The 26000-nt window shown below is 39.4% G+C and overlaps 1 protein-coding gene across 5 annotated transcripts in view; it reads right to left on the bottom strand.

Annotated features, from left to right (window-relative positions):
* SFMBT1 (Scm like with four mbt domains 1) overlaps window positions 1-26000 on the bottom strand; it is a 116659-nt gene that overhangs the window by 23167 nt on the left and 67492 nt on the right. For all 5 annotated transcript variants that reach the window (XM_061618018.1, XM_061618019.1, XM_061618015.1 and 2 more), the window contains exons 3-14: window positions 25862-25956; window positions 21448-21688; window positions 16574-16662; window positions 12340-12586; window positions 11301-11398; window positions 9822-9923; window positions 6895-7045; window positions 6271-6353; window positions 4994-5120; window positions 4491-4604; window positions 3827-3869; window positions 1439-1503 (exon numbers count right to left, since the gene is read on the bottom strand). In XM_061618018.1, the coding sequence (XP_061474002.1) occupies window positions 1439-1503; window positions 3827-3869; window positions 4491-4604; window positions 4994-5120; window positions 6271-6353; window positions 6895-7045; window positions 9822-9923; window positions 11301-11398; window positions 12340-12586; window positions 16574-16662; window positions 21448-21688; window positions 25862-25956 (1455 nt within the window). The remainder of the gene's footprint in view (window positions 1-1438; window positions 1504-3826; window positions 3870-4490; window positions 4605-4993; window positions 5121-6270; window positions 6354-6894; window positions 7046-9821; window positions 9924-11300; window positions 11399-12339; window positions 12587-16573; window positions 16663-21447; window positions 21689-25861; window positions 25957-26000) is intronic.

Raw genomic sequence — 26000 nt, forward strand, 5'->3', positions numbered from 1 at the left:
ACCTTTTCACTGGTACAAAACCCCTTTGAACAGCACACACACACATGGATTGACACAACTAAAAACTGGGCCATATTCAGCTATGTGACAATGTCACAAAGTCAAACCAAAACCTAAACAAGGGCTTGTGTACACTGCCTATGCCTGATATTCTGGGATCCCCCTCCCTGCCACCCACCCCCGTATCACAGCTTACCCCAATCAGCAGGGTGAGTTGGGTGCCCCTAGAGGAGGCAGTGCACTGCTGGGGGAGGAAGGTGTGGGGAAACCAGCTTCTGCCAGCCCAGTTATGCACACATTTCTCTAGTTTAGGGATGGGATCCATTGGCTGGTGCTGGTTCAAAAGCATTCCATTGATCTAACAGACTGGTATCAATTCAAGTTTGTTCTTTGTCCACTACCTGCTGCTTTTATTGAACTGCTTTCCCCCCTTGCAAAATATTGGTATTTGAAAGGAAGTATCGATAAATGAAACATTAATAAAATTATCATTCTTAATATCAATATTTTAGAGGCAGATTTTTTTTTTTAAAAAATCAGTTTTTGAAAATAGCCGCAGAAAATCAGTACATAAAAAGCTGATCTGCAATGATAAATAAACAAATTAATGGGAAATTTGGTTCCAAATCTGAATTGGGCAGAATTCTAGCACATCCCTACTCTGGATCCAATCTGTTATGTGTTAACATTAAACCAAAGAGTATAGTTAAATTGCTTATAGTTAATTGCTCTAGTTTACAAAGTAAGTCAGCATCCTATGTGATGTAAGATAATTAAAGTTATCGATATACCAATAGCTATTTCATTCTAGCTATGCTTGGACTGAAAGTCGCTTTCTTTTAAAGCTCTAATTCCGGAGGTTTATAATCAGCGTTTATAGAAATAGGATTGTATTGACATAACATCTCTCCACTGAAAAACCAATTAAATCCCAGAATCAGCAGTAGCCACTTCTGCAAAACTTACATTAGGCAGCACCTCAAACACACATTCTGCTGCACTGCAAGTCATGCAATAGGATTTGAGCGAGTATCAATTGTTTTGTTTAGCTATTTTAGCAGCAGATGTACTTATTCAACATTCATTCATTCAACAGTTTAACAAATGATTAGATTACACCATCTGGCACATACGAATGTTACTGTCACACAGTCTTTTGTTTATACAGTTGCCAGAGTGCTTTGCAAAGGAGAGCACAGAAATCCATTGCAGAACTAAAAAAAGTTCAAAGTACAAGCAGGAAGTGCTGGTGAGAAACAGCCTCAACCCAACAGGGTATTCTAGATACCTAAGCCAGCAGCAATTGATGTTTTGCCTGGAACACAAATACACATCTCTTTCTCTCTCTCTCTCTCTCTCTCACACCCACCCACCCACACCAGTTTATAGCTTCATTCTCCAACTACTGCGCATGAGCTCTCTCCCCCCCCCCTCTTACTGGTGTCAGCCGAGTTCAGTTCCTGGCTCTTCAGTCCCTCATGGGCAGTCCTTGAAGACAATATCCTGACAGAAGACAAGATGCAAAGCAAAAAAGAAAGATGGCATTACTCATACTTGAGTTTCACTTTGTGGCTCTTTGTTCTTCATACTGTTTTTTAAAGCAAAAGGGATTTGTGGCTCTAGCATACATTTCAATTCATTGTCTCCCTATCCCACTTCCCTTCTCTCATCCCTGTGACATTGCTATTCCCTCCCTATTGCTCAAACCTTATTATAACTAAGCCAAGGCACAAGAAATGGAAAACAGTAACAAATTCTTTCCCTACCTAACCCCGCCTCCATTGTTTCCCTGTATGGAAACTGAGGAATATCCCTAGTAACTTTTCCTAATGTTGCATGCCCAAGACAAAAATGGGCCAGGAGACTTAAAGCTTGCAATCATCCAAGAACCAGAGAAGGCAGACAACATACTTAAGAGCCTGTTATGCTATAAATATTATCATCACCACCACCCTGGCTTCCTACTGGGAGGAAATACAGGATATTACTTAAATAAATAAATAAATAATAAATCTCAATCCCAACTATTATATGACAGCAAGATCCACTGGTAGATCCACTAATGGCAGATCAATTCCAGAGTACTGCAACATATTGAACAGGCATTCCCCACATATTAAGGTATTGATTAATGGAATGATCTTTGCTGAATTAGTTGGATCTCCATTGTTATCTACTTTTCTAACACGAGTCCGTTTTCTGCTATTGCAGTCCAAATGCAGATTCATGAGGCTAACCATCAATGTTGCATTTTGGGACCTGATGTGAAAAAGAACTAAATAATAACTCTTTCCCCTCCATACCTTTCAAGCAGAAAAAAAGTGCTCCCAGTCCCAGCAGCACTTATGAAAGGGAAGAGAGCTGGAATAAAGTCAGTGACTCAGATATATATTGCTATGGTTCATTCTCATAGTGGGAAACCATGACTTTATTTTATATATATATAAATATATATATATAAAATAATTATATATATATATAAAATAAAGTCATGGTTTCCCACTATGAGAATGAACCATAGCAAGCCTTTGGGCTTGTGAGTCCCCCTGCTACTCCTCTTTTCCACCTATGAGGAAAAGCTTTTGATTTTAAAAGAACCACAGCTTCCCACAACATCTGAACTTGGAGAATTGTGGGTTTGTTTAAATAGTCTTCCCCAACCTGGTGCCCTCCAGATGATTTGGACTACAGCTCCCATCAACCTCAAGGAGGGGGTACACATTGGAAAGGGTAGTTTAAAACAGTGGTAAGAGAACCAGCTAGGTTCTGAGACCACTGTTTGATCCTGGATTATTCTTACTAACCATAGCTTAAGCAAACCATAGCTCCCCAAATTCAGATATCATGGGGATGTGTCATTAGTTTAAAATCCAAACAGTTTATTTCAATCTCTATCTTGTGGATTCAAAAACAGGACAGGGAAGCACATGAATCTGAGGCTCACTGCAACTTGTTCTTATAAAGAGAGGCCATAATTTCCCATTTAGTGTGAACTCTGAACCAAAGAGTTTTCAGACCTGCCTCCCACCGATTTGACACGCACTGCTTACATTCGCAGCAGCCAAGTCCTAGCCAGTTTAAGATATATAACAGCCTGGTTTCTGTGGGAATTAGAAAAGTAATACCCAAAGCTGCCCTAACTCACAGAGAAGTACAAAATTTGCAGCATTTCAGTAGTGGCATGTTTTTTTTTCTACCATAGGCAAGCAGAACAGGAACAGAAAGGCAATGTACAGGTCGTTTTCTTGACTGGCCTAGCACTGTGGAAAATTATTTGTTGAACATATATCCCATTGCGGGTGCGCACACTGCGCGCACATTGCTGCCATCAACCAAGATGGCGGCAGAGGCTTCAGTCCCTTATGGAAACCTTGGCCGCCATCTTGATTGATGGCAACCCTGCACACGCAGTGCGCGCAGCCGCAAAGAACAGCAGAGAAAGGTAGGTGAAGCAGGGGGGATGGTGGCAGCTGGCGGCTGGCTTGGAAGCTCTTGTCTTGCTATCCGCGGCGTGGCTTGTGCCATGGATCGCGGAAGGGCAGCGGAGGGCCCCTCTGGGCCCCCCCAGGGGCTCCTGTAGCTGCGGGCCCCTTGGGCCAGTGCCCAACCTGGCTGCCCTTTGGAACCAGCTCTGTGCAGAAGAAATGTAGATGACCTGAGGAATTTATGGTACATCCAGAGGGAGAATATTATAGCACGCCAGAGCAGCAAATGTTTAACATTTCCAACTACTAAGCAACTGAGCTCTAGCAAACTGTCATGGTATTCAAGTGTCCCAAAAAAGAACAGGCCATTGCTAGAGATGAGTAATAAGTTTAATGCTTACTGTTTCTCTGGTTGAACCACTGCAATTTTCTTTTCTTTGTTCACTGCAAGTCAAAGATAAGACACACTGAAAAACCAGTATGCCATTTTAAAAGGTTTCCAGTGATAACACACACATTTTATTTCACAATCTTCTATATGTAGAATCTCAGCATTTACCTGGAGAGGCTGTAGACTATAGCCTTGTTTTGCAGCTGCCTGGGGGCACCTAGACACTAACCACTTGTGAAACATGAGGAACTGAGCAAAAAAACCTCAAACACAAGCGAATCCTGAACTTTCAAGCCTGGTCACACAGGATTTTCTACTTCCAAAACTTACAAAGATGCATTTCTCAAATTCAGAACTTATAGTGTGCTATAAGTCTAAATGCAAAGGCTTATACATTACCCATCTATTGTTGCTCCAGTATACAATATCCCAAAGGTTTAGATTACTGCTAGGTTCTAGTGTAGATTAGCAAAATATTAATCTAAAGTCTCTTAAAACTTTCCAGTCTTTCTTCTCTAGGAGCTTGATCTTGTGCTGTTTGATAGAGGTATAGTGTGAGAGTGTTTTATCATTGTCTGTAAGTAATGCATACATTCTGTAGTACTCGATTATTACAATCAGTTCCATAATACATGCAATTTCAACATGTATTATAGTAAATGTATAATTCATACCTACTGCCCTGCGAGGAGGTCTAAGCTGGTACCCATTAGTTTCACACCAGCCTACTGGAAATATATTCATGGATTCCACACTCATTATGCATTCAGGGACTGGCATTTTAGAACCTATTAAAATAAAAACAGAACATGTTAGCCAAATCTATTGTTTGTTGCAATTGGATTCACAACAGAAATAATAGCTTACTGTAACATGTCTGTGTACCTGCATATTTGAATCAGATATAAGTTGTATGACAGGATCTTACAAACAGAACAAATAGGAATCTATCAGGGAACAAGCCTTTGATTGTCTTTGGTAGGATTTTTATCAGGAGAAATAAAGACATGAAAGGCCAAAACAGGTGTTTCTTTATAGTTGCTTTCAGAGCCATTTTTAGAAATAAGGCAGCTTGCTGGTGAAGACTTATAACATTCAGAAAAGGCAGTGGTGTTAACATGATACTTGAAGAACGCAAGTGATATTCAAAACATCTGTTCTTCAAAATACAACTTACTTTCCAGCTGTAGCCAGAGATAAGAATCCTTCACCTTTGTAACAGTCGCTACACAAATTTCTTCTGGATCTTGCGAGTTTACTGCCTCAAGTTTCATGTTCTCCTTAAAGCCATGGTCAGAATTTAGCTTAAAAAAGCCAGAACAAGAAAAACACTTAGGCAGAACATACAGTTTTAAGAGCATCAGGTTCAATACCAAAGAGGGGAATTGTTCAGAACACGTTTAGTGTAGTGGACTCTTGGAGGAGATCATGAGGGCCTAAAAATTGTAAGTTCAGAACAACATCAGCAAGTGGCTGATTTTAGATCACCAGGAGAATGTCAACTGGGCATCCAAATGAGTATTAAAAGGGGAAAAATGCATTTGTGGTAGAACATGCAAGATACTCGCTTCAAATTCACACCTTGCAATACTGAAAATCAAAACTGAATGAACAAAAAGGATACCATACGCAAAATTAGAAACATGCTTTATGTCCAAAGATGGACAAAACAGCCAACAAGACGGTAAGCCACTTCAGGCTAAAAATGGGAACCTTTATGATTTCCTTTTCTAAGCATTAAGCAGGATCCAAAAAGCTGCATGTGGTATTCCATGCATGTACCAGGCCTTCCCCTTCCACCACAGTCCCATGTGCCCTTACAAACAATTGTTCCTGTAGACTGGAGACTCTTTAGAGCAGGGATGGGGAACCTGTGGTTCTTCAGATCTTTTTGAACTACAACTTCCATCATCCCTGGCCACTGGCCATGCTGAGGCAAAATACAACGTGGCTTGAAGGGTTTTCAAAATTCACCAAATAAACCCTAGCCCTTCACTCAAGAATGGCTTCCCACCTATTTTTGGTATCCCAGTAAATAAATTCCTGAACCTAAAAACTAGATTTTAGGAAGAAGGTCTAGCTTGCGCCCCTATATTCTAGCTGCTCAGATTCTCCCCTTCTGCAAAATATTTCATCATATGAACCTTCACCTGCAGCCTAAACGGTCTAGGGAAGACAGACAGGTATACCACTTCATCTGTGGTTTGTGGCTGAAGACATGAAAAGCCACTGCTAAACTTTTAAGTCTTGAGATATCATCAATTTTAGTAGAATTAGCCAACTATTAAAATACTACAAACATTTCTTTAAAGTTTATGGTATTTTGAGAAGTCATTTCCTAAAAAACCCACAGATATTTTAATCTTTTGCTTTATTATGTGCTGTGGCTAACAAGCTTTAAAATTCAATAAAATATGCACTGCTGAATGAACACATTATATTGTGAATGCTCACCGAGGGAAAACAGCTTTGGGGAGCAGCCTCAGTTCCGCACTGCTTGAGATAGTCTGCCCAATCAAAGTCTTGCCCAGGATAACCTATGAAAGAGCAAGCAAAGCAACTCGTATATATTACTACATTTTAATCTTACCCTTTCCTCCAAAGGGGCCAGGGTGGTGTTCATGATCCTGTCCTCCATTTTATTCTCACAACCACCCTGTGATGTAGATTACATTGAGAGACACTGACTGTCCAGGGTCATCCACTGAGCTTCATAGCTGTGTGGGATTTCTGCCTGGGTCTCTCAACTTCTTGTCCAACATTTTTTAATACCACAATGGCTTACTTAAGCTTGAGAATTACATGAGTTTCTGAAGACACACAAATACCTTTATTCTCAAACTAGTTTTTGCACAGTACTTGAAAAATTGATGCCCAATGTCTTTCCCAGACCACTTTTATAGTCACTATAAGAAATCTTGCCTCACCTGCATTGTTATTAAATTGCCTCAGTCTCTGCAATATAACTCAAAAAACAAAGTTCTAGCTTGTGGAACACAGCGTTTTCTGATATAAAAGTATAATTCTTCCAGTTCAACTGTTGATATGAGATCAGACATATAGACTCTGAATACACACCAGGCGGAGGGCTAAGATGCAAGCCATTCTTTAGACTCCACTGCACAGGGAAAATACCAGAACTGTTGACATGACAGATGTAAGACCGGCTTATGGTACGTTCTGGTCGCAAATCATCTATTTCTATCAAAAAATATTTATCATTGAACACCTGCAAAAGAAAAAGGAACAGCTTTGACACAAAGACTATTTTGCTGATATATAAAGCTTTCTGAGTTATTGTCCCATGCTAAGCCTGTAATATTATTATTTATTGAATTTATATCCCACTGTTCCTCCTAAAGGTATCCAGAGTGACAAACCTATAAACACTTTTAAAAAAACACCTGCAAAAAGGAACACAAATTTATGCGTTACCCTTGGGTTGTATGAAACACTGAGAATAGACCTACTGAAATTAATGACCATAACCAACTAAAGTCCATTCATTTCAATGGTTCTATTATGAGGAGGATCTAGTTGGATACAACCCATTGTTATTTATTGGCTAGGAACCAAAGCTGTGTTAAGTACATCCTAGGAATGAGCATGCTCAATGGGGTGTAGCTGTTTTTCTTTGAACAACTAGCCTCCACGGCATACCACAAGCTAATTTTGAAAATCACCTGAGTTTCAAAAGTAGATTGTCACAAAGCATGAGAGAAGGGGACTGCTGTATGTGAAAAATAACTCAAAAGATTTCTTGGCTATGTGGAACTTGCTGTGCCGTTCTTTGCCATCTCACCATTTGTAAACAACTGGAAACATTCTTTTTTCAGTTACAAAAGTACAAAAAAAAATGAAACAGACAAAAGCTGCAAGCAACACCCTGCAATCAACAAAAAGGTTTTGTTATTTAAAAAAAAACTTCATTTTTTAAAAGAAATAATAGGAGAGGCAGGGGACCTTCATGGACACTAGGGAGTGTTTGAGAGCACCATGGTGCCTACCAACATCACCTTGGGAACCCCAGTTCTAAATACATGTTCTAGCTCTAGCCTTCTTTTAAAATGCTTCAATGTTTGTACTATGTCCTAGCTGGCTAAGTTAGAAAAAAGTGACTAATAATATAATAAATAAATAAAAGTAAGAGGGTGGCAAAGTACACCAGATTCTTTCATGACTAATAATACCACCACCAAGGGCTCATCCTATGACAAGGAGAACTGCAATTACAATAATGAGCTGCAGAAGTTGATTTGATTGTGGCTAGCAAAGGGACTGTGTTAAATGTGTAGTTGATAGAAGATGGAGAAAAGCGTAACTAGACAGGGATGGGACTGTGAAAATGCAGTCCAAATTTGTCAAATAGATAAGCTATTTTATGTTTAAATTGTGATGAGGCATCTTAGAAAGAATAAGATATAGAAAAGAAAGACAGGTAAGATAAAGGGAATGTTGGTTAGGTAACAAAAAAAGGATCAAAATTGCTGACATTACAAAACTTAAAGCTGTCATGGTGGTTCTCTGCTGAGAAAATGACACAAGAACTGTGCATCTGTTCCAGACACACTGTCATCATGACATCTATACTTGTAAGAAATAAGAGTTCTGAACTGAAAATTTCAGTTATTTTTACAACAAAAGGGCAGAGTGGTTTGTCTATAAACATCTCTACAGGTACAATTTTTAAATTGACGTGAGTACTGCACATTTGTTAACAGTACTTGTTGTTTGGACCATGTGGGTTGTTCATTATAATTAAAGTGTCACATCTGGAAAACATGTATGGCCAAAACTGGGGGCCTCATTAGGGATCTGGGAAGTGAAGCCAATAGGATTGAAGAGAGATCCAGTGCCTCGCTAATTCCAAGGGAGTTTTTCACAGCAGTAGTTTAAAAAACTGATTGGGAATCATCATCCCTGAAAAGATTCAGCAGACAAGGCTTATACTTAGTCCTGCCTCCAAACTGTATCAATATTAAAGGAAAAGCAAGAGATTCTCTATGACTAGTATTTAACATAGTTTCTTTTACAAATATCAATAAAAATGGTAATGACAGTTGAAACTGCTTATTAACTGTCACAAACATCTTAACTGCTATGAGCTGACATAGTTTCAAATCCCCCAAAGCCAAGGGAATATTTTTAAGACCAGAGTATGTGATGGCAAACACCACCTTGAGAGCTTTGAAAAAAAATATGCAAAAACAAAGGAAACTGTTGGTCCCTAAGAAATTAAGTTCCAAAATTCAGTCAGTCAGTGCCATTATTAGAATCATCCAAAATGTCACAAAATAGTAAACAATCTTTCGAGTTCTTCCAAATTCTTCATACTGGTGGATGATAAACAAAGGGGTTGGGAGATGGGGGGAAAGCTGGCTAGATATTGTAGCCACAAAGTCTGCATTTAGTCACAATCTTAAAATGCAGTGAAGAAGGAGATGACGGACTTAACTGAAGTAGGCTCTACTAGGCACTACGCAGGTTTCAGATTACACCTAGGATTGCTGTGGCAAAGAAACACACAATGAGCCTGTGGGATGCAACACAAAAGCATAGTTTACTCCAGCTTTCCCCAACCTGGTGCCCTTCAGATGTTTTGGATTCCAACTCTCATTGTCCATGACCGCTGCTGGGGATGATGGGAGTTGGACTCCAAAATGTCTGGAGGGCACCAGGTTGGAGAGGGCAGGCATAGCACAATGAGGATGAGGTGCTGCGTGCCTTGGGTGTGCCCATGCCCCACCTGTTGGGCTTCTCCTGTTCTCCAGTATGTGACAGGTGAATGGCCCTACCTACCTGTCAAAAGCTGCCCATGGAGGGTAAGTTCTGGATCCATGTCCTACACCTGGCTTAAAGTGATCCCACCTTTTGTCTCAAATGTGGGTAGATGAAAAAATAGTATTTTTTAATTATATATGGAGAAATACTTTTCACTGAAATAGAGTAAGTTTTAAAAAATGTTACACCTAGCAGCTAGGGAACTTCAGACGATATTCTGGTACCTTTGTAACTGTAGCTGGTGAGATGACAAAAGGAGCCTTTGGATCGACAGCCTCTAACTTCATGTTCACAGAGAAGGAATGAGTTCCTACAATAGGTTTGTCCTAAAAATGACAACAGGAATATGTTAAATTAGCACTGAGGTCCTTTATCAATGAGACAGAAAATTGTTCACAATAGAAGAGATGCACAGTATGGACTTCCACTGATGTAATAGAAAAACATAACCTTATCCTTTAGCATTTCAAATGAGTCACATCAGTTTATCCTGGCCCTTCAAAAGTTATTCAGCTTACAGGAAACCAGCAAATAAAAATTGGCAGCAATTGCGCTGTTACCAAAATGGACATGACATTCTGCTTTTGTTTCAGTGAGGCTGGAGGTTGACAAATACTACTCAGGAATTTCTAATTTGCAGCATAGTGAAGGCAGTAAAAAAAACCCTCTTAGCAGAGACCATTTAATGTGAGGGGAAAAATAGTCCAGGAAATTCTTGTTACTTGAAATTGAACAAAAAACCCTAGATATCAAGAACAGAATACTACAAGTGTAGTGTCCTGGGCGGTCCAACCCTAACTTTCCTTAGTCAATGATTTTATGTTCCCTGCCCAATGCCATTTCCGAGATGCTACTATTGGTAATGATTTGGAAACTTCATATGCTACAAAATATGGAAGGCCACTTAAAACAAAAGGTAGGTTAATGGGAAACTATGCAGTAGAAAAAAAGAACATTAGCTCCATAATGCCTTCTAGATAATTCAAAAGGACCGAAGCACTATGGCCGGTACACCTTGGAGAGTTCCTGCTCTTCTATGACCCAGTACATTAACACCAACCAAGAGTGGCCCCTCTGAACTATGCCATATGGATACCAATACCTCAAGTGAGCACAGAGAAGCCCTTTTGGGTACTGCCCCAGTTATCAAGTTCCCTGGCCTAGGAAAAACTTGGCAAAGCCAAAGCATCTTTAGAAAGTATTGCAAACTCTTATTTGGTCTGGAGTTTGGTGTCTGCAGATGGAAGGAGTCAATAATGTATCTGTTTTATTGTAGTATTTTATCTAATGTATATTTCAGGTGCTCACTCACTTGGAGCCAATAAGATCCAACATGCAACAAACAAACAAACATGTGGTTGGTTCCCAGCCTATTGGATTGGATCCAGAGTGTCCCTTCCACAACAGAAGTAACTGTGATCCAGTGGAGCCTCCTGCTGGAGGAAGGGGATGATTTTCCCCAATTCCCACTTCCACCTATACCCCCCACACTATTCCATAAGGTCCCCCAACCATCCAGAACAGCTTCTTGGGGGCACAGGCAAAAGGAGACTGAAAATCACATGCTCCAATCCTCCAGCAGGAGCATCCTGTGAACGGAGTTCAATTGATGTGAACTCTGGATCCAAGTCATTATATTTAAGCCATACAATTTGTTAAAAGTTTAGGTGGAGTGATCAAATGGAAAATCCCAGCTCTCCTACCTTAAATAAATCAGTGGGAACCAAAGATTCTTCTTCCTCCTCTTTTATTTTTGCTAGGATCTCCTGCCATTCTGCCTCAGTCTTCAAATGCCTAACAACTTCAATAAAAGAATGATAGCTTGTTAATCATGCTAAGAGTAAAGCACATCCCTTTTAAAAATGAGTCCATTAAGCTACCTTTATGTCATGGCTAAGTCAATAACCTGAGAATAATTAAAACCACAAATTACTTAAATTGTTCATGGAGACTAAGGTGCAAGTTTTTTCCATCAGCACTCCCTATGAGCCTCATGGCGAATGATTTTTAAAATTGCCCCCACAGATGCATGGATTTTCCACTGAGACTCCCCTTTAATAGTTCTTATGCAAAATCTTTTAATTGCTTTTTACAGAAGCAGTCTGGAGATTGAGCTGGAGGAATGGCAAATAGCTGATAAGGAATCCTTGAACTTATCTCCAGTGTGCTATTTATGTGTGCCCTTGGATTGGGCTTAAAAGTACATGCCCAGAGAGCGTGCAGGACTTTCATTTGGATTGCTTCAAGTTTATTAACAGACAAAAGAACTACCAGACTATGTATCTAGAGCAATTTGCCTGTTTTCATGGCAATTGTGTTTGCCACTCAAACTTTGAGAAGAAAATGGAAAGCCCCCAAGTCCAGTACATGTATTCATGTAATGCCTGCATCCTTCTTGGATGGGGTATCAAGGCTCAAAATCCTTGTTATATTTGTTTTAACTGAATCATAGGAATGATAGTGTATTCTAAACTTAAGTGAACTTCACAGTGCAGAACTCTGCAGTATAGCATTCAAGCACATGCAAAATCTCAGAGAATCTGTTTGGATGGTCAACATGCCCAAATATGAGACAGGGGTACAATATGTGGAAATGTACATGTTTTTCTACTCTTTAAGTGCAATTTGCTCCAAGCAGATGAATCTTATTAACAACCCCACAAGCAAGTACATGTTTTTTAAAAAGTTTTTTTCTTTAAATCTTGCAATCCTGTTTTTGTGATTGAAAATGCAGTTTTATACCTAGTGGAGGTTCAAGGATATATCCTTGCTGAGTTGTCCAACCCACTGGATGGAGAATAGGATCCAAGTAGAACATCCATAAGTCATATTGTTCTAAATCTCCAAGACCTTCATAACGCAGTTTGAGCCTTCCACCAATATTTTCCAGAACATTGACTATCCAAGCTCCTAGAGAATCATTCAAGTGTTGACATTCTAGTCTTGAACCAGGTGCAATGAGATCCAAGGGATTCTTCCCTTGATGGAGCTGCAGAGGAAAAGGGAGGAAGAAAGATGAATGGCAACTGTCCAGTCACCTACCCTGAAAAGATATCAAGACAAAATATTCATTCCCATTGCTCTTGCTGAATTATGCACAGACACCTACTACAAATACTGTTCGTGGAGTGAAAGCGTTAACAAGAATTCTGGCCAGATGTGGCTAATTCACAACATGCAGCTTCCATTTAAACTCTTGGTAGACACATAGCTAAGATCATGGTAGTTTGTAGTTCATACAATGAGTAGGAACCTGCATTTGTCTCCATGCTTTCCCATCAAGCAATTTTGCTTCACCATTTGGGGCTAAAAAAATATATGATCTAGTCTCCTTTAAAAATACTTCCCCCTTTTTATTTATAAGGAAAGGGTTAGCAAATAGTTTTGCTACATCATTTTTAGTGAGCCCATCTCCTCCATATCTACTCTGAAAAACATAACTTGTTATGTACTCTGGTTAAGGGCCTCACTTCTCTTTAACTGTGTATCCCCAACACCCTCTCTTCCAGGAAGTGGCTGGATGTCTTGTGTTTTAAATATATTATTATGTTGTAATGCTTGCATTATTTCACCCAATACCACCGCCGGACTGTTTGCAGAAGCATTAGCTTCCCAAAACAGCAAACTGCATTAAAGGAGAACCTAATGATGGAATTAGCATTCACTAATTTGCCCACAAAAACACACACTTCCTTCAATGGCTTGGTAGTATGGAGAAAATCCTTTCCATTTCAAGAGGACCCAAATACTTTTATTACTTTATTTCATATAAAACAAAGCAAGCATAAATAGGTCAGCTACATGAAAGGACCTTCACTGGAAAGAAGTGACTATTTTGAAAGTGTAAAGATTATTTTTTTAATATCCTGAGCATTACGTATACACAAAACCCAGATAAGTCTTATGATTAGGTAAAATATATTCTAAGAATGGCTATGCACGAAAAATACACTGAAACAGTAGTCAACCTGCATGGGCTTCATACGTTTTGGGGACTTGTCACCTCAAATGTCAAATGAGCATGGTGACCCCAAATTATTTTCCAATTTGGTTTTTAATTTACACCAGAGAACAGTTTAATTACCCTCCTATTAGGAAACTGCTATTCCCCTGACAGAGCTCCAGTGGCCAGAATGGTTTAACAGTCAGCTCCTATTCTGGGGACTGTAACTCTGTGAGGGGAATATGGTGTCTCCTAGCAACTCTCAGCACCCTTCATTAACTACACTTCCCAAGATTCTTTGGGGGAAGCTACGAGTGTCTAAAGTGGAATAAAGGTCTGGTGTGCATGTGGCCGGGGACAGCTTTTGTTTAAATTTGGGTGGGAGACTACATATGCCTGCTGTAGAATAAAAAGGTGGGGGAAACCCAGGGAAACAATGATACTGTTCACAATGTTTTCATTTTGGAAAGGAAAGGGGGTTTCCCCCTGCCCAGTGCCCACCCACCCAATCTCCTCTCCTCTATTCTCTCCCGCTTCCTGCCCCTCCCCCGGGTCAGTTTCACCTATCCTAAGCATGATTGCACAGGAGTAAATCCCACTGAACTCAAAAAGCATGCAAATGATCAAACCTGCCCTCCCCTGCCCCTTCCTTTGCCGTTCACCTTCCCCACCTCCCCCGTCCCCCATCCCCTTTTCTTCCTCCCCAATGGTCAGTTTTACCTATCCTAAGCATGATTGCACGGGAGTAAATCCCATTGAACTCAATAAGCATTCAAATGACCAGATCTGCCTTTCCCCTTCCCCTCCCCTCTTCCTTCTCCTCCTCCCCTGCTCACTTCAGCCCTCCCTCTCTCCCTGTGGTCAGTTTTACCTATCCTAAGAATGATTGCACCGGAGTAAATCCCACTGAATTCAATAAGCATGCAAATGATCAAACCTGCCCTCCTCCCACCCTTGAATTGATTGAACTGATTGAAACTTTATTTTTACCCTGCCCTTTTCCAAACTGGAACTCAGGGCAGCTTACAAATAGAACTACATGTAATTAAAAACATAGAAAAACATACAATTAAAATACAATTAAACTATGCACAACCTTCAAACCTTAAAAGGCACTTAAAAATCTAAAAACAATTTAAAATACAAATAATAATACAGAACAATAAAACAAGCCTTGTAAAGCCCTTCCACCTATTCCCCTCCCCATCCTCCCCTGCCAACTCCAGCTTTCCCTCCCTTGTAGTCAGTTTCGCCTATGCTAAGCATGATTGCAGAGGAGTAAATCCCATTGAATTCATTAAGCATGCAAACGATCAACCCATTCTCAGCAAATTTGCACAGGATCCCATTTCTTAAAAAACAAAGAAATTCACTAATAGGCAAAAAACCCACAATGTTGCAGTTTAAGAACACACCTATAGATGTTGCCATCACTCACCATATGCTCAGAGGAACGTTACCAAATTCTTCCAAGCTGCACAGGAAGTGGGTTGGACTGTGAACGACCAACCCAAATTGTGTTTGCATTTTGACAAAGTTGTAGGGTAGTACAGTATCTCAGAGAGGTCAGGTGTGCTGCTCCCCTGGTGCATTCACTATAGCTGCCCAATTTCTCTGCTTTTAAAGTTGGATAGAAATATCTATTGGCTATAGGTATGTTCTTAAACTGCAAGAGTTTTTTTTTTGCTTATTAGTGAAATTAGTGAGTTTGTTAGCCTTCATCCCATTACTGCTGCTAGTCACTAATTCAGATTATGAATAGTATTTATTTATTTATTTTTATTTAATTTAATTTATATACCGCCCTAAGCCAAAAAGGCTCTCTGGGCGGTGTACATAGAGGATAAACAAGAAAATATATGAATAGAACAAATATAAGAAAATCAAAAAGCAAAACAAACAAAGAACAGAAACCAAACAACATCAGAACATACCAGCAATGAAACACTGTTTTAAAATACACTACAAAACAATTTCTTTAAAAAGAATATTTAACATTTTTAAAATGCCTGGGAGTATAAAAAGGTTTTCACCTGGCGCCGAAAAGATAGCAGCGTCGGCGCCAGGCGTACCTCATCGGGGAGACTATTCCACAATTCGGGGGCCACCACTGAAAAGGCCCTGGATCTAGTCACCGCCCTCCGAGCTTCTCGATGTGATGGAGAAACAAAGCTGACTGTCATCCACATACTGGAGACAATGCACCTTGAATCCGCCAATGATTCTCCCAATGGTTTCACGTAGGTGTTAAATAGCACATGGGACAAGATCAAACCATGAGGGAGACTATGAACTAAGGGCTAAGAAACTGAACAGGAATGTCCTCAACATCACCTTCTGAAACTAACCGCCAAGAAAGGACCTGAACCATCATAATATGGTTCCAAGTTCTGGCTGCAAGACTGGCAAGTCCTGAATTTGAACACACACACAGTCTAGACATTTATGCACAAATAGCTGCGAAGACAAATGAATAGCAGAGTATTTTACTATCCAAATGTGGGCCGAGTAAGGTATTTTACTGAACAGTTCTCTAGAATTTACTATGTCCAAGTGGAACATAAAACTGAACTAGGTTTTAAGAATTAGGAACAAACTTTGGGATCTAACAACCCCCTCCCCCATCCCAATCTGCCCAGATTCACTAATGTAAGTGATGATCACTAACCCACGTGACAATCATTAGCATTCTCAAAGCAAGTCTAGAAACTGAGATTGCAATTCTATCTACACTAGCTTGGAAGCGAGCCCCATCAAATTCAATGAAACCTATACCAAGAATACACAGTTAGGATTGCAGCCCAAATTATATGTATACATTTCATTGTGCCCTTCTAAACAATCCAGTTAAAAGTGAAACTTCAGCTGTGTCAGTTGTCAGTACATTCACTTTGGTAAAGGAGGCAGGTGAAGATATACCAGAAGACAACTGTAGCCACAAAGTCTAACCCAAAGGGTTTTTGTTTTTTTTAACTGATTGAAGGTGTAGTAAGGGCTAAGTCAGTATTGCTCCCAATGCGCCTACACACTTACACCTTCTAGAAGACTGGCAGGGGCACTGCACGCTCCTTTCAAAGTCTGCTGAAGGAATTCCTCCTGGTTAGAAATCTTATCTTTGATGCCTAAAATGAAGAAAAAGATGTCAGTCAGTATGCTTTAGTGCCAGGTATGCTTTAATTTAAATTCCTATATTGAGCAGGGGGTTGGACTTGATGGCCTTATAGGCTCCTTCCAGCTCTATTCTATGATTGTATGATTCTATTCATTCCTGCTATCTTATAGCAACGTAACAGAGTTATATTTATCCTGGGAAGGTCAAAAACAGCCCCACGTTTCCACTCCTAAACAGATTTGCAACGTTTGCTTTGCTCAGCAGCAGAACCTGCCATTAAGAATATTTTTATGATCTCAATAATAATTTTTGTAGAGTTCACGGCTGGAGGCCACTTCTAAGGTGGGAACTGGCAGAGGAACTGAACTATTACAAACACAGAGACAGATTTTCATTACTGATATTAATGGATCCAAGAAGTAGTTGAGTGAAAAATTGATTCATCTGTAGCCGTTTTACAGATGTTACAGCAAAATGGTAATAGTGGATACAGGAGTAATTCACACGAATTCATTCTAAGCAGAGGTTTATGGAGAACCAAACATAGAAGGTTATGCAGAAATCCAGAATGGGGCTTTGTCCCCCACAAAATACAGTGCCTTGCAAAAGTAATCAGACCCCTGACCAATGCTCTCAAATTACTGAATTACAAATGGTACATTGTAATTTCATTCTGTATGATATTTTATTTTGAAACACTGAAACTCAAAATCAGTTATTGTAAGGTGACATTGGTTTTATGTTGGGAAATGTTTGTAAGAAACATAAAAAACTCAAACATGCTGCTTGCATAAGTATTCAACCCCCACACATTAATATTTAGTAAGAGCCAACTTGCGCTGCAATAACAGCTTTAAGTCTTTTGGGATAGGTACCAGCTTTGCACATAGTGTTGAAGAGATTTTGGCCCATTCTTCTTGGCAGATCCGCTCCAGGTCGTTCAGGTTGGTTGGACATCGCTTGTGGACCACAATTTTCAAAGCGTGCCACAGATTTTCAATGGGATTGAGATCAGGACTTTGACTGGGCCACTGTAGGACACTCACCTTTTTGTTCTTGAGACACTCCAATGTTGCTTTGGCCTTATACTTGGGATCATTGTCCTGCTGAAAAGTGAATTTCCTCCCAAGCTTCCAATATTAGTGGACTTAAGCAGGTTCTCTTGCAGTATTTCCCTGTATTTTGCTCCTTCCATTCTTCCTTCAATTTTAACAAGATGCCCAGTCCCTTCTGATGAGAAGCATCCCCACAGCATGATGCTGCCACCACCATACTTCACTGTAGGGACGGTGTGTCTTTTTTTTATCATTAATTTTTATTCAAATTTTCAAAGACAAAAAACGAAACAAAACACAAATAATTAAACAATAAAATAAAATGTTGACTTCCGATTTGTCGCAGATCAGTTATAGGTCTACAATATATAACAATCCTGTCTCTTAAATTATATTATAAAATCACTTTCCTCCAGTAGTTATCTTAATTAATCATCAAATCTCATAAACATTACTTTATTCTTTCCACAAAAAGTCAAAGAGAGGTTTCAATTCTTTGAGAAATATATCTATCAATTTTTCTCCAAATAAGCATGTCGATTAATCCATCTCGTTCAAATCTGTTAGGTCCAATAATTTCAATAGCCATTCTTCCATTATCAATGTTAATTCCATCTTCCATCTTCAATAATCCTGTTAAGTCCAGTAATTTCAGTAGCCATTCTTCCATTATCAGTATCCCATAATAATCTTGTTGTCATAGCCATAGTCCAAATAAACATATCGATTAATCCATCTCATCAAATCTGTTAGGTCCAATAATTTCAATAGCCATTCTTCCATTATCAATATTAATTCCATCTTCCATCTTCAATAGTCCTGTTAAGTCCAGTAATTTCAATATCCATTCTTCCATTATCAGTATCCCATAATAATCTTGCTGTCATAGCCATAGTCATATAATAAGAGTCTGATGGGAATTTCCTTTGTCACAAATATTTCCTTGCCATCAATTCTGAATATGTTGCTGAAATATTGTTGTAAAGTCATATCTCTGTTCTTTTTTACAAAATGCACTGGCTCATCTCTTGAGAGTTTTTCCATTGTCACATATCTGTAGTTAATTCCATAGATTTTTTCTATGTCAAGCTCCATCACATCATTCCAGTCCAGAAAATTATCCAAGACATTGATAACTTTATCTCTAATATCTTCATTAATTTCTTCAGAGACAACGTTGAATTCCAAACAGTAAACTTTGTTTCTAATATCCATAAACTCCAGATCTTTTTCCAATTCCACATTTGTTCCAATCTCCAGGGCTTGTATCTTCCCTTTAATTTTTCTTTTCTCATCTCTGATCTCATCAATCTCCTCTCTCATAAGATCCCCTATTTCTTTAAGCTCCTGCGTCATTTTGCCAAATTCAATTTTCATCTCCTGTCTACCCTCTCAGGGTTTGTTTCGTTAGCTCAATCTCATCCATTATTTTCTGAAACATAATTCCAGAGTCTCAGCCACTTTCTTGATTGCCATTCTTAAAACCACTAAAAAAAACACCCACTTCTTATTTCAGCAACAATTGGGTTAATATTCCAGGCTTGATGACATCACAGTGTAGACAGTACAGCCTGCCTTATCTCTTATATGTTCAGGAATACAAAACAAATTTAGTTCCCAGCATCAAAACAGTTAGTGGCGTCGTGAACAAGCAGATTCGTCAAAATGAAATAGACCAAAAAGAAAGTAGTCCTGGACATATAATATTCCAAAGTTCATAAATCAAATTTATTTATTTTTTTCCCTCCTCGGAATAGAAATCCCTCTTCCGTTTGTATCTTTAGAATGCACTTCCAGGCCAGCTTTTTGCAATAAAAACAAAGATAAGCTTTTTCAATTTCTTTCCTCCTTAATTTCGTGAATAAAAGAGAAGAGTTATAACTCACCCAGAAATTCTTTATAGCTGATTCACTGACAAATCTCTTTTTGCTGCAACAATTTAAACCAAGTGAAAAAAAAAATAGAAAGAAGGATGCTTGCCTGTTAAAGTCCGTTTTTCTTTGAAGAAAAGATAAACGTCGTCTCGCTTAATCAGTTAGAGCTTGTTTGGAAGTCCGTCCGGCATTGCTGGCTGAACCTTCTCTCATAATATCTCAATATCTGTCGGAACGCTTCTCCCGCTATGAACCAGCTCGTACACTACGGTCTGCTACGAAGGCCCTCCTCCGGGTCCCGACTCATAGGGAGGCCCGGAGGGCAGTGACAAGATCAAGGGCCTTCTCAGTGGTGGCCCCCGAACTATGGAATAGTCTCCCCGAGGAGGTTCGCCTGGCGCCGACACTATCATCCTTTCGGCGCCAGGTTAAAACCTTTCTCTACTCCGAGGCATTTTAATTTTTTGTTAATGATTGTAATGTTTGTAATTTGATTTTAGCCTTTGCTGTTTTTAGATTGTGAAATTTGATTTTAGACTGATGTTTTTGTATTATGTTGTATTTTATTGTATCTATGTTCACCGCCCAGAGAGCTATTGCTAGTCAGGCTGTATATAAGTTTTAAAAATAAATAAATAAATAAATAAATGAAATCCAGTCCTCCCAACAAAAACAGGCTTTTGTGATTAATCTCTACGTTTCTCCCTGCCCGGGAGAAAATCTTTACCAGTCAAACAGAACGTTCTGACTGATTTTAAAACTGAAAAAGCTTCTTCTGAGACGAGAGCTCGTCTCAAAAAGCAGGCACAAGCGAAGTCACCCTTCCCAGAAGTCTCTGTAGGGACGGTGTGTCTTGAGGCATGGGCAGTGTTAGGTTTGCGTCACACATAGCGCTTTGAGTTTTGGCCAAAAAGCTCTATCTTGGTCTCATCTGACCACAAAACAGTTTCCCACATCGTAGCTGGGGCACTCTCATGCTTTCTGGCAAACTCCAGACATACTTTCAGATGGTACTTTTTGAGTAATGGCTTCTTTCTTGCCACCCTCCCATACAGGCCAGCTATGCAGAGCTCTTGATATGGTTGACTGGTGTACCATTACTCCACTCCCAGCCACTGAATTCTGTAACTTATTCAAAGTGATTGTTGGCCTCTCTGTGGCTTCTCTCACAAGTCTCCTTCTTGTTCGAGCGCTGAGTTTTGAGGGACGGCCTTTTCTTGGCAGTGCCTGGATGGTGTGATGCAGCTTCCACTTCCTAATTATTGATCCAACTGTGCTCACTGGGATATCCAAACACTTGGAAATTATTTTGTACCCTTTCTCTAATCTATGCATTTGGATTACATTATCTCTTACTTCTGTAGAATACTCTTTGGTCTTCATTTTCCTTCAGATCCATAGCCTGACCAATGATCTTTCAACAGTGGGGTTTTTATTCTGACCAATGTGACAGCAACTTTAATGGTTCACAGGTGGAGGCCAATGATAAAGTAACTGTGTCCTCGATAGGGCAATTTCTTTCATCTGTGGAAACTGGGAGCTTCCACAGCACAGGGGTTGAATATTTATACAAACAACATTTTTCAGTTTTTTATGTTTCTTACAAACATTTCCCAACGTAAAGCCAATGTCACCTTATAAGAATTGATTTTGAGCTGCAGTATTTCAAAATAAAATATCATACAGAACAAAATTACAATGTACCATTTGTAATTCAGAAATATGAGAGCATTGGTCAGGGGCCTCAGTTCTTTTGCAAGGCACAGTATATTCATCTGTAGGTGGTTTACTTTATGAAAAAAATTATAAGCTTGCAGGTCAAGGACTAGAGCCAAACCTGCCCTTCTTCCAATGATGGATTGTTACCTTCAGGCACTTTGAGAATCTTCTTGTTTTGCTCACACCAGCCAATTGGATGCAAATCAGCTGTCATGATGTCACACCAAAAGTCTACCTTCCGATCCTCTCCATAACCATCATATCGCAATAGTAGTAACGGCCCACAAGTGGTAATGATTGTGGCAATCCAGTATGTATCAGGGCCAGGTTTGACAGCAACCTCTAGTTTCATGCCTGGTGCAAAGCCATTTTGCGGGCTAGTGTCCACCTAAAAAAACCAAAGAGCAAGCGAGATCTTAATATATGGCTGTGGTTGCAATTTGATCCCCTCTTTTTAAAAAATATTTTGCATGGGACAGGAACAACTTTTTTTTTACAGTGATATAGAACTAAGGCATAGCTTTTTTAGATCTGGGTTTAGCCAAACTCACCACAAGATTTGGACTCAGTGGTAAGGAAACAATGCTAAAGCAGAAGTCACACTTATTTCAGAACTGGTCACTTATTTTTCACACAAAATAAAAGGCAATTATGACCAGAAAAAGTGTGAGAAAAATATCAACACAGCAGAATATGATGAAAGCTCACCAGTATTTGAGCTCAGACATTGCATGAAAAGCAAAGGAGGCCACTGACATCTTATCATAACACAATGCGATGTGAAAAAATTATATATAGCCAATTCACAACGCACAGTCTAGTAGAACAGAATAGACAATTCAATTTGTAAGCCTCTAAAAAGATAATATGCTGCTAAAAGCCAAAATAAATTTATTTAAAATGATCATCTCACACTAGCTCCTTTCCTGCCTTCAACTGACATTAACAAGTCCAATCATAGGTATACAACCAGCCCCAGCACTTTCAGGGTATATGAGGGAAAGGGAGGGAGGAGGGGAAAAAAAAAGCTTTCCAGTGCATTTAGGTGTCTAGCATTTATACATCTGCCTTTGCATACAATATAAGCCTATAAGAAGGAAACCACTAACAACTGTATTTTCTTCCATTACGAGGCTAACTAATAGAATAGTAATAGAATAAAGTTCCAACAGTTCAAAGCTCAGCAGAAGAACTTCAGTGCATTCTCAGTACAGTGTGTAACCTCCCAGAGCCTACCAGCCAAAACAGTTCTGAAAGTTATTTCCCTGTGTACCACTTTACAACATACTGCCACATCATTGCCCTCGACTTGAATTAAATTTTTACACTAGTAAATCCTACTTGGAGATTACCTCTGTGTAGGAAAAGTCACTATGAAATGGTCCTTACTGAGATGGTGCGTTCAATAAAGTAAGTGAATTGGAAGTAAGAAGAGTGTGCAAGCCTCTGCCTAAAGGAGAATCCAAGCTGGTGTCCCTTTCCATTAGATCTTAGCGAATGAAACTACTTTGCAGCATGTCTGACTTATCACTGTAGCTTTCTATTTTGTTACTGACTACCTGTCTTCTTGTTGCAGTTAGGAAGTACAGGAGCACCAAGCCAAGCACAGTAACAGTAAAGACAAAAGATCTTAAATACTCAGGTCCTTCAAGCTCTCAATTTTCCTTCAAATCTATTCAACTGTTCTATTTTACACTGCATTACAGGAGAAGCATGTTTACTAACATATATGACCCCCCCACACACACACACTTTATTCTGCCGGCATGGCCCAAGATGTATCAAGCAGGAAGGGAATTACACACTGTTTCCTACATTAATACATCACCTACTGCAATGCAATCATAAAAAGGAGGGAGAATGAATCCCTTTCCCCAAAGGACTTCAATGTAACAAACATGGCAGTGAACAACAAACAGAAAGTGGGAAAAAAACAATTACACACGGATACACAGCTTACCAAGTGCAAGTAAGTATGGCTAGAATACTTGTGGATTACAGCCGATACATTTATAAAATGCTCACTCATGTTCAAACAGCACCCTCTTATGGTAGTCTGGCAAGACTGCAGTGAACATACTTGATATTAAAATATGGTTAACTCTGCGCATCTTTTCACCCTAGTTTCTAATGGTTGCATACTTCAGACCAGAAGATAGCTGTGGAGAAAAATTTATATAACTGCCTGTATAATTGTTTCTACTGCATAATACTTTCTGTGCTTGCACGTAACAGTAAGCAAAGAAGCTTGGCTTAGTACTGTGCAACCAACCCATTCATTCTCATTTTACTCCTCCCCTAGCATAAGTGGGTAAGCACACCAGGAAGGGGATAGCGTAACATTATGCCTGAGCCCAGGATTGTGGCTTGTTTCTTCTAAACAAGCCGTGAGTTAATCAGACTAAAACTATGGTTTGTTGTCTTACAGATTGTGGCTTATTAAGGAGCAACAAACTATGAACCCAGGTTCAGACATAACATGAACCCACCCGCTTCTTGGTTTGGTTATCTGTTCATGCCAGGGAGGAGTTAAGCAGGAACACTCAAGCCACACACACCAGCATGCAGCACATGCACAGTATGGCTTCTTAAGCCAAAGTTCTCGACTTACCATTAACATATGAACCTGGCATTTTTCAGCAAGCGAAAAGTAAACTGATTTAAGAAAAAAATTATCTTCAGAATAGAGCCCTAATAGAATGGCAACCCCAGCTGTATTAGAAATCTGCAAATATATTATGTTAATCCTGCCACAGGTTAATTACAAGGCAAGTATAGTTTGCACAGGTTAACAAAAGGCACCGGTTTAGCCACAGGAGGACAACCTTAGTTCTGTGAGGATAAAACAGAGAGGCACAGGAATAGATATTGAATTAATCTGTAAACATGCAAAACAGTGTTCCTATTTGGCTTAAATCCTGGGAGTAGCACTCAAGGTTTGAATCCTTAAATCAGCAGTTTAGCTGAGGAAAACGGCTAGTTATTTCCCGCTTGAATTTTGCCTTCTTTTATAGGGTTTTTTTTGGGGGGGGGGACCCTCTTGGTGGGTAGTCTGCAGGTGTGCTGGACTAAACAAAAAAAAATCCCAGCCAGAAACTACATTGTCAGAAATCTTGTTCAACATGCTTCCCCAGAGAAAGCTATATACATATTTACAAGTATTACTACTACAAAAGTAAAGCAACAGGAGCCAAGCCAAAAACAAAGCTCTGCACTGCTAGTTAACAATAGCCTACTTGCCTTTGTCTTCCCTCCCCCATTCTCCAACTCCCACCTTCTACAGGACTAAAGTCTTCTATATATATCAGGCTCCTCCCTTCTCCAGGTGCTTCGTCAAGGGATGACATAGGACCACACCCATTTCCAAAACCACATAAAACTGTGATTCAACAGCCAGCTAGTTTCTTAACAAGGCCTTCTCCCTACACACTCCAATGTCTCAGCAACTCTGTGCTAGTTAGAGAAAACAAACCATCAAGGTGAGAACAAAAACATTACAGTAAACAGATGTTTACAAATCAACAACCCAGAAAGTATGGAAGCTTACAATTCCTAGTTAAAACTATTATTTCTTCACCCTTTCCCTATCCCTGCTTTAAGGAAGGTCCATTGACTTTGTGTAGCATGATCATATCCACATTGCGTATCAGTGGAGCCATGATAGTTTCCCATTACTGGAGGTACAAGGATCAATTTCCAGGCAGGGCTCACTGCTGAATGTGGCGGGAAATACATAAAATTTAGAGAATTAGGGACAAAATAAGAGCTGTTCCGGAATCCAGAACTTTGCTCAAACATTTTTGCCATCTATAATTTCCAAAGGCTCATATAAAAAGTATCTGATAAATTTTACACTGGCTAAACCAAATTAGATGGGTAACTATGGATGTGCATTAACAAATAAACCTAGAAGTTCACTAAAGCAAAAAAAAAGCAGTAGAATACTAGCTTTATTAGGATCTACTAAAAGTCACAAAGGACAAGTAACCTGGACAGATAGGCGACCAATAAATAAAATTTTATTATTATTATTATTATTAAGGAGTGAGCTATCTGTTGAGTTTCTTCCTCAGGATAAACAAACCAACAAACCAAACAGGATGGATGAATGAAAGAAAAAGAGAAAGATACTGCAGGTGCCTCTTACTGACAACAAGTGGCAGTCTTCAAAAAGCTCTGTGTAGACTAATTAACTGAATTTGTAGAACTGCAAAAGATTTTCCTTTGTATCAAAAGCATGGTAGGCCAAAGAATCAATGGCCACTCTCTTTGAAAATCTAAACATTAGCAGTTATTTGGATCTATCTCTAGCACTAACTGGAATGCACAGGCCATCTTGTAAGACAAAATACAGAAGCTCTTCAATAAAGCTATCATCCCCTAATGGGACCTGTGAAGACACTGTTAAAAGTCTAAAAATAGCAAAAAAGCTAAACAGATGCATTTAGATTTCTCAAGTATTTGAAATCAAAAGAGCTCCTTCACATTATGGCTCTCTGGGGATTAGAGCTCAAAGAATACATTAAAAAGAAAAGAAAAGACTGACCAGATGCTTACTTACATGTTTAAATGAACCATGGGGTGCTGCTGTTGCTCCTGTATCTTCCAGATACTCATCCCAATTGAATTCTGCTTCTTCCACACCTGATCCTGCATCTACAATAAATCAGAAAAGGCACAGCAGCCTCTAAGGAAAAACA

The sequence above is a fragment of the Rhineura floridana genome, chromosome 3, assembly GCF_030035675.1.
Source record: "Rhineura floridana isolate rRhiFlo1 chromosome 3, rRhiFlo1.hap2, whole genome shotgun sequence".
NCBI lineage: Eukaryota > Metazoa > Chordata > Lepidosauria > Squamata > Rhineuridae > Rhineura > Rhineura floridana.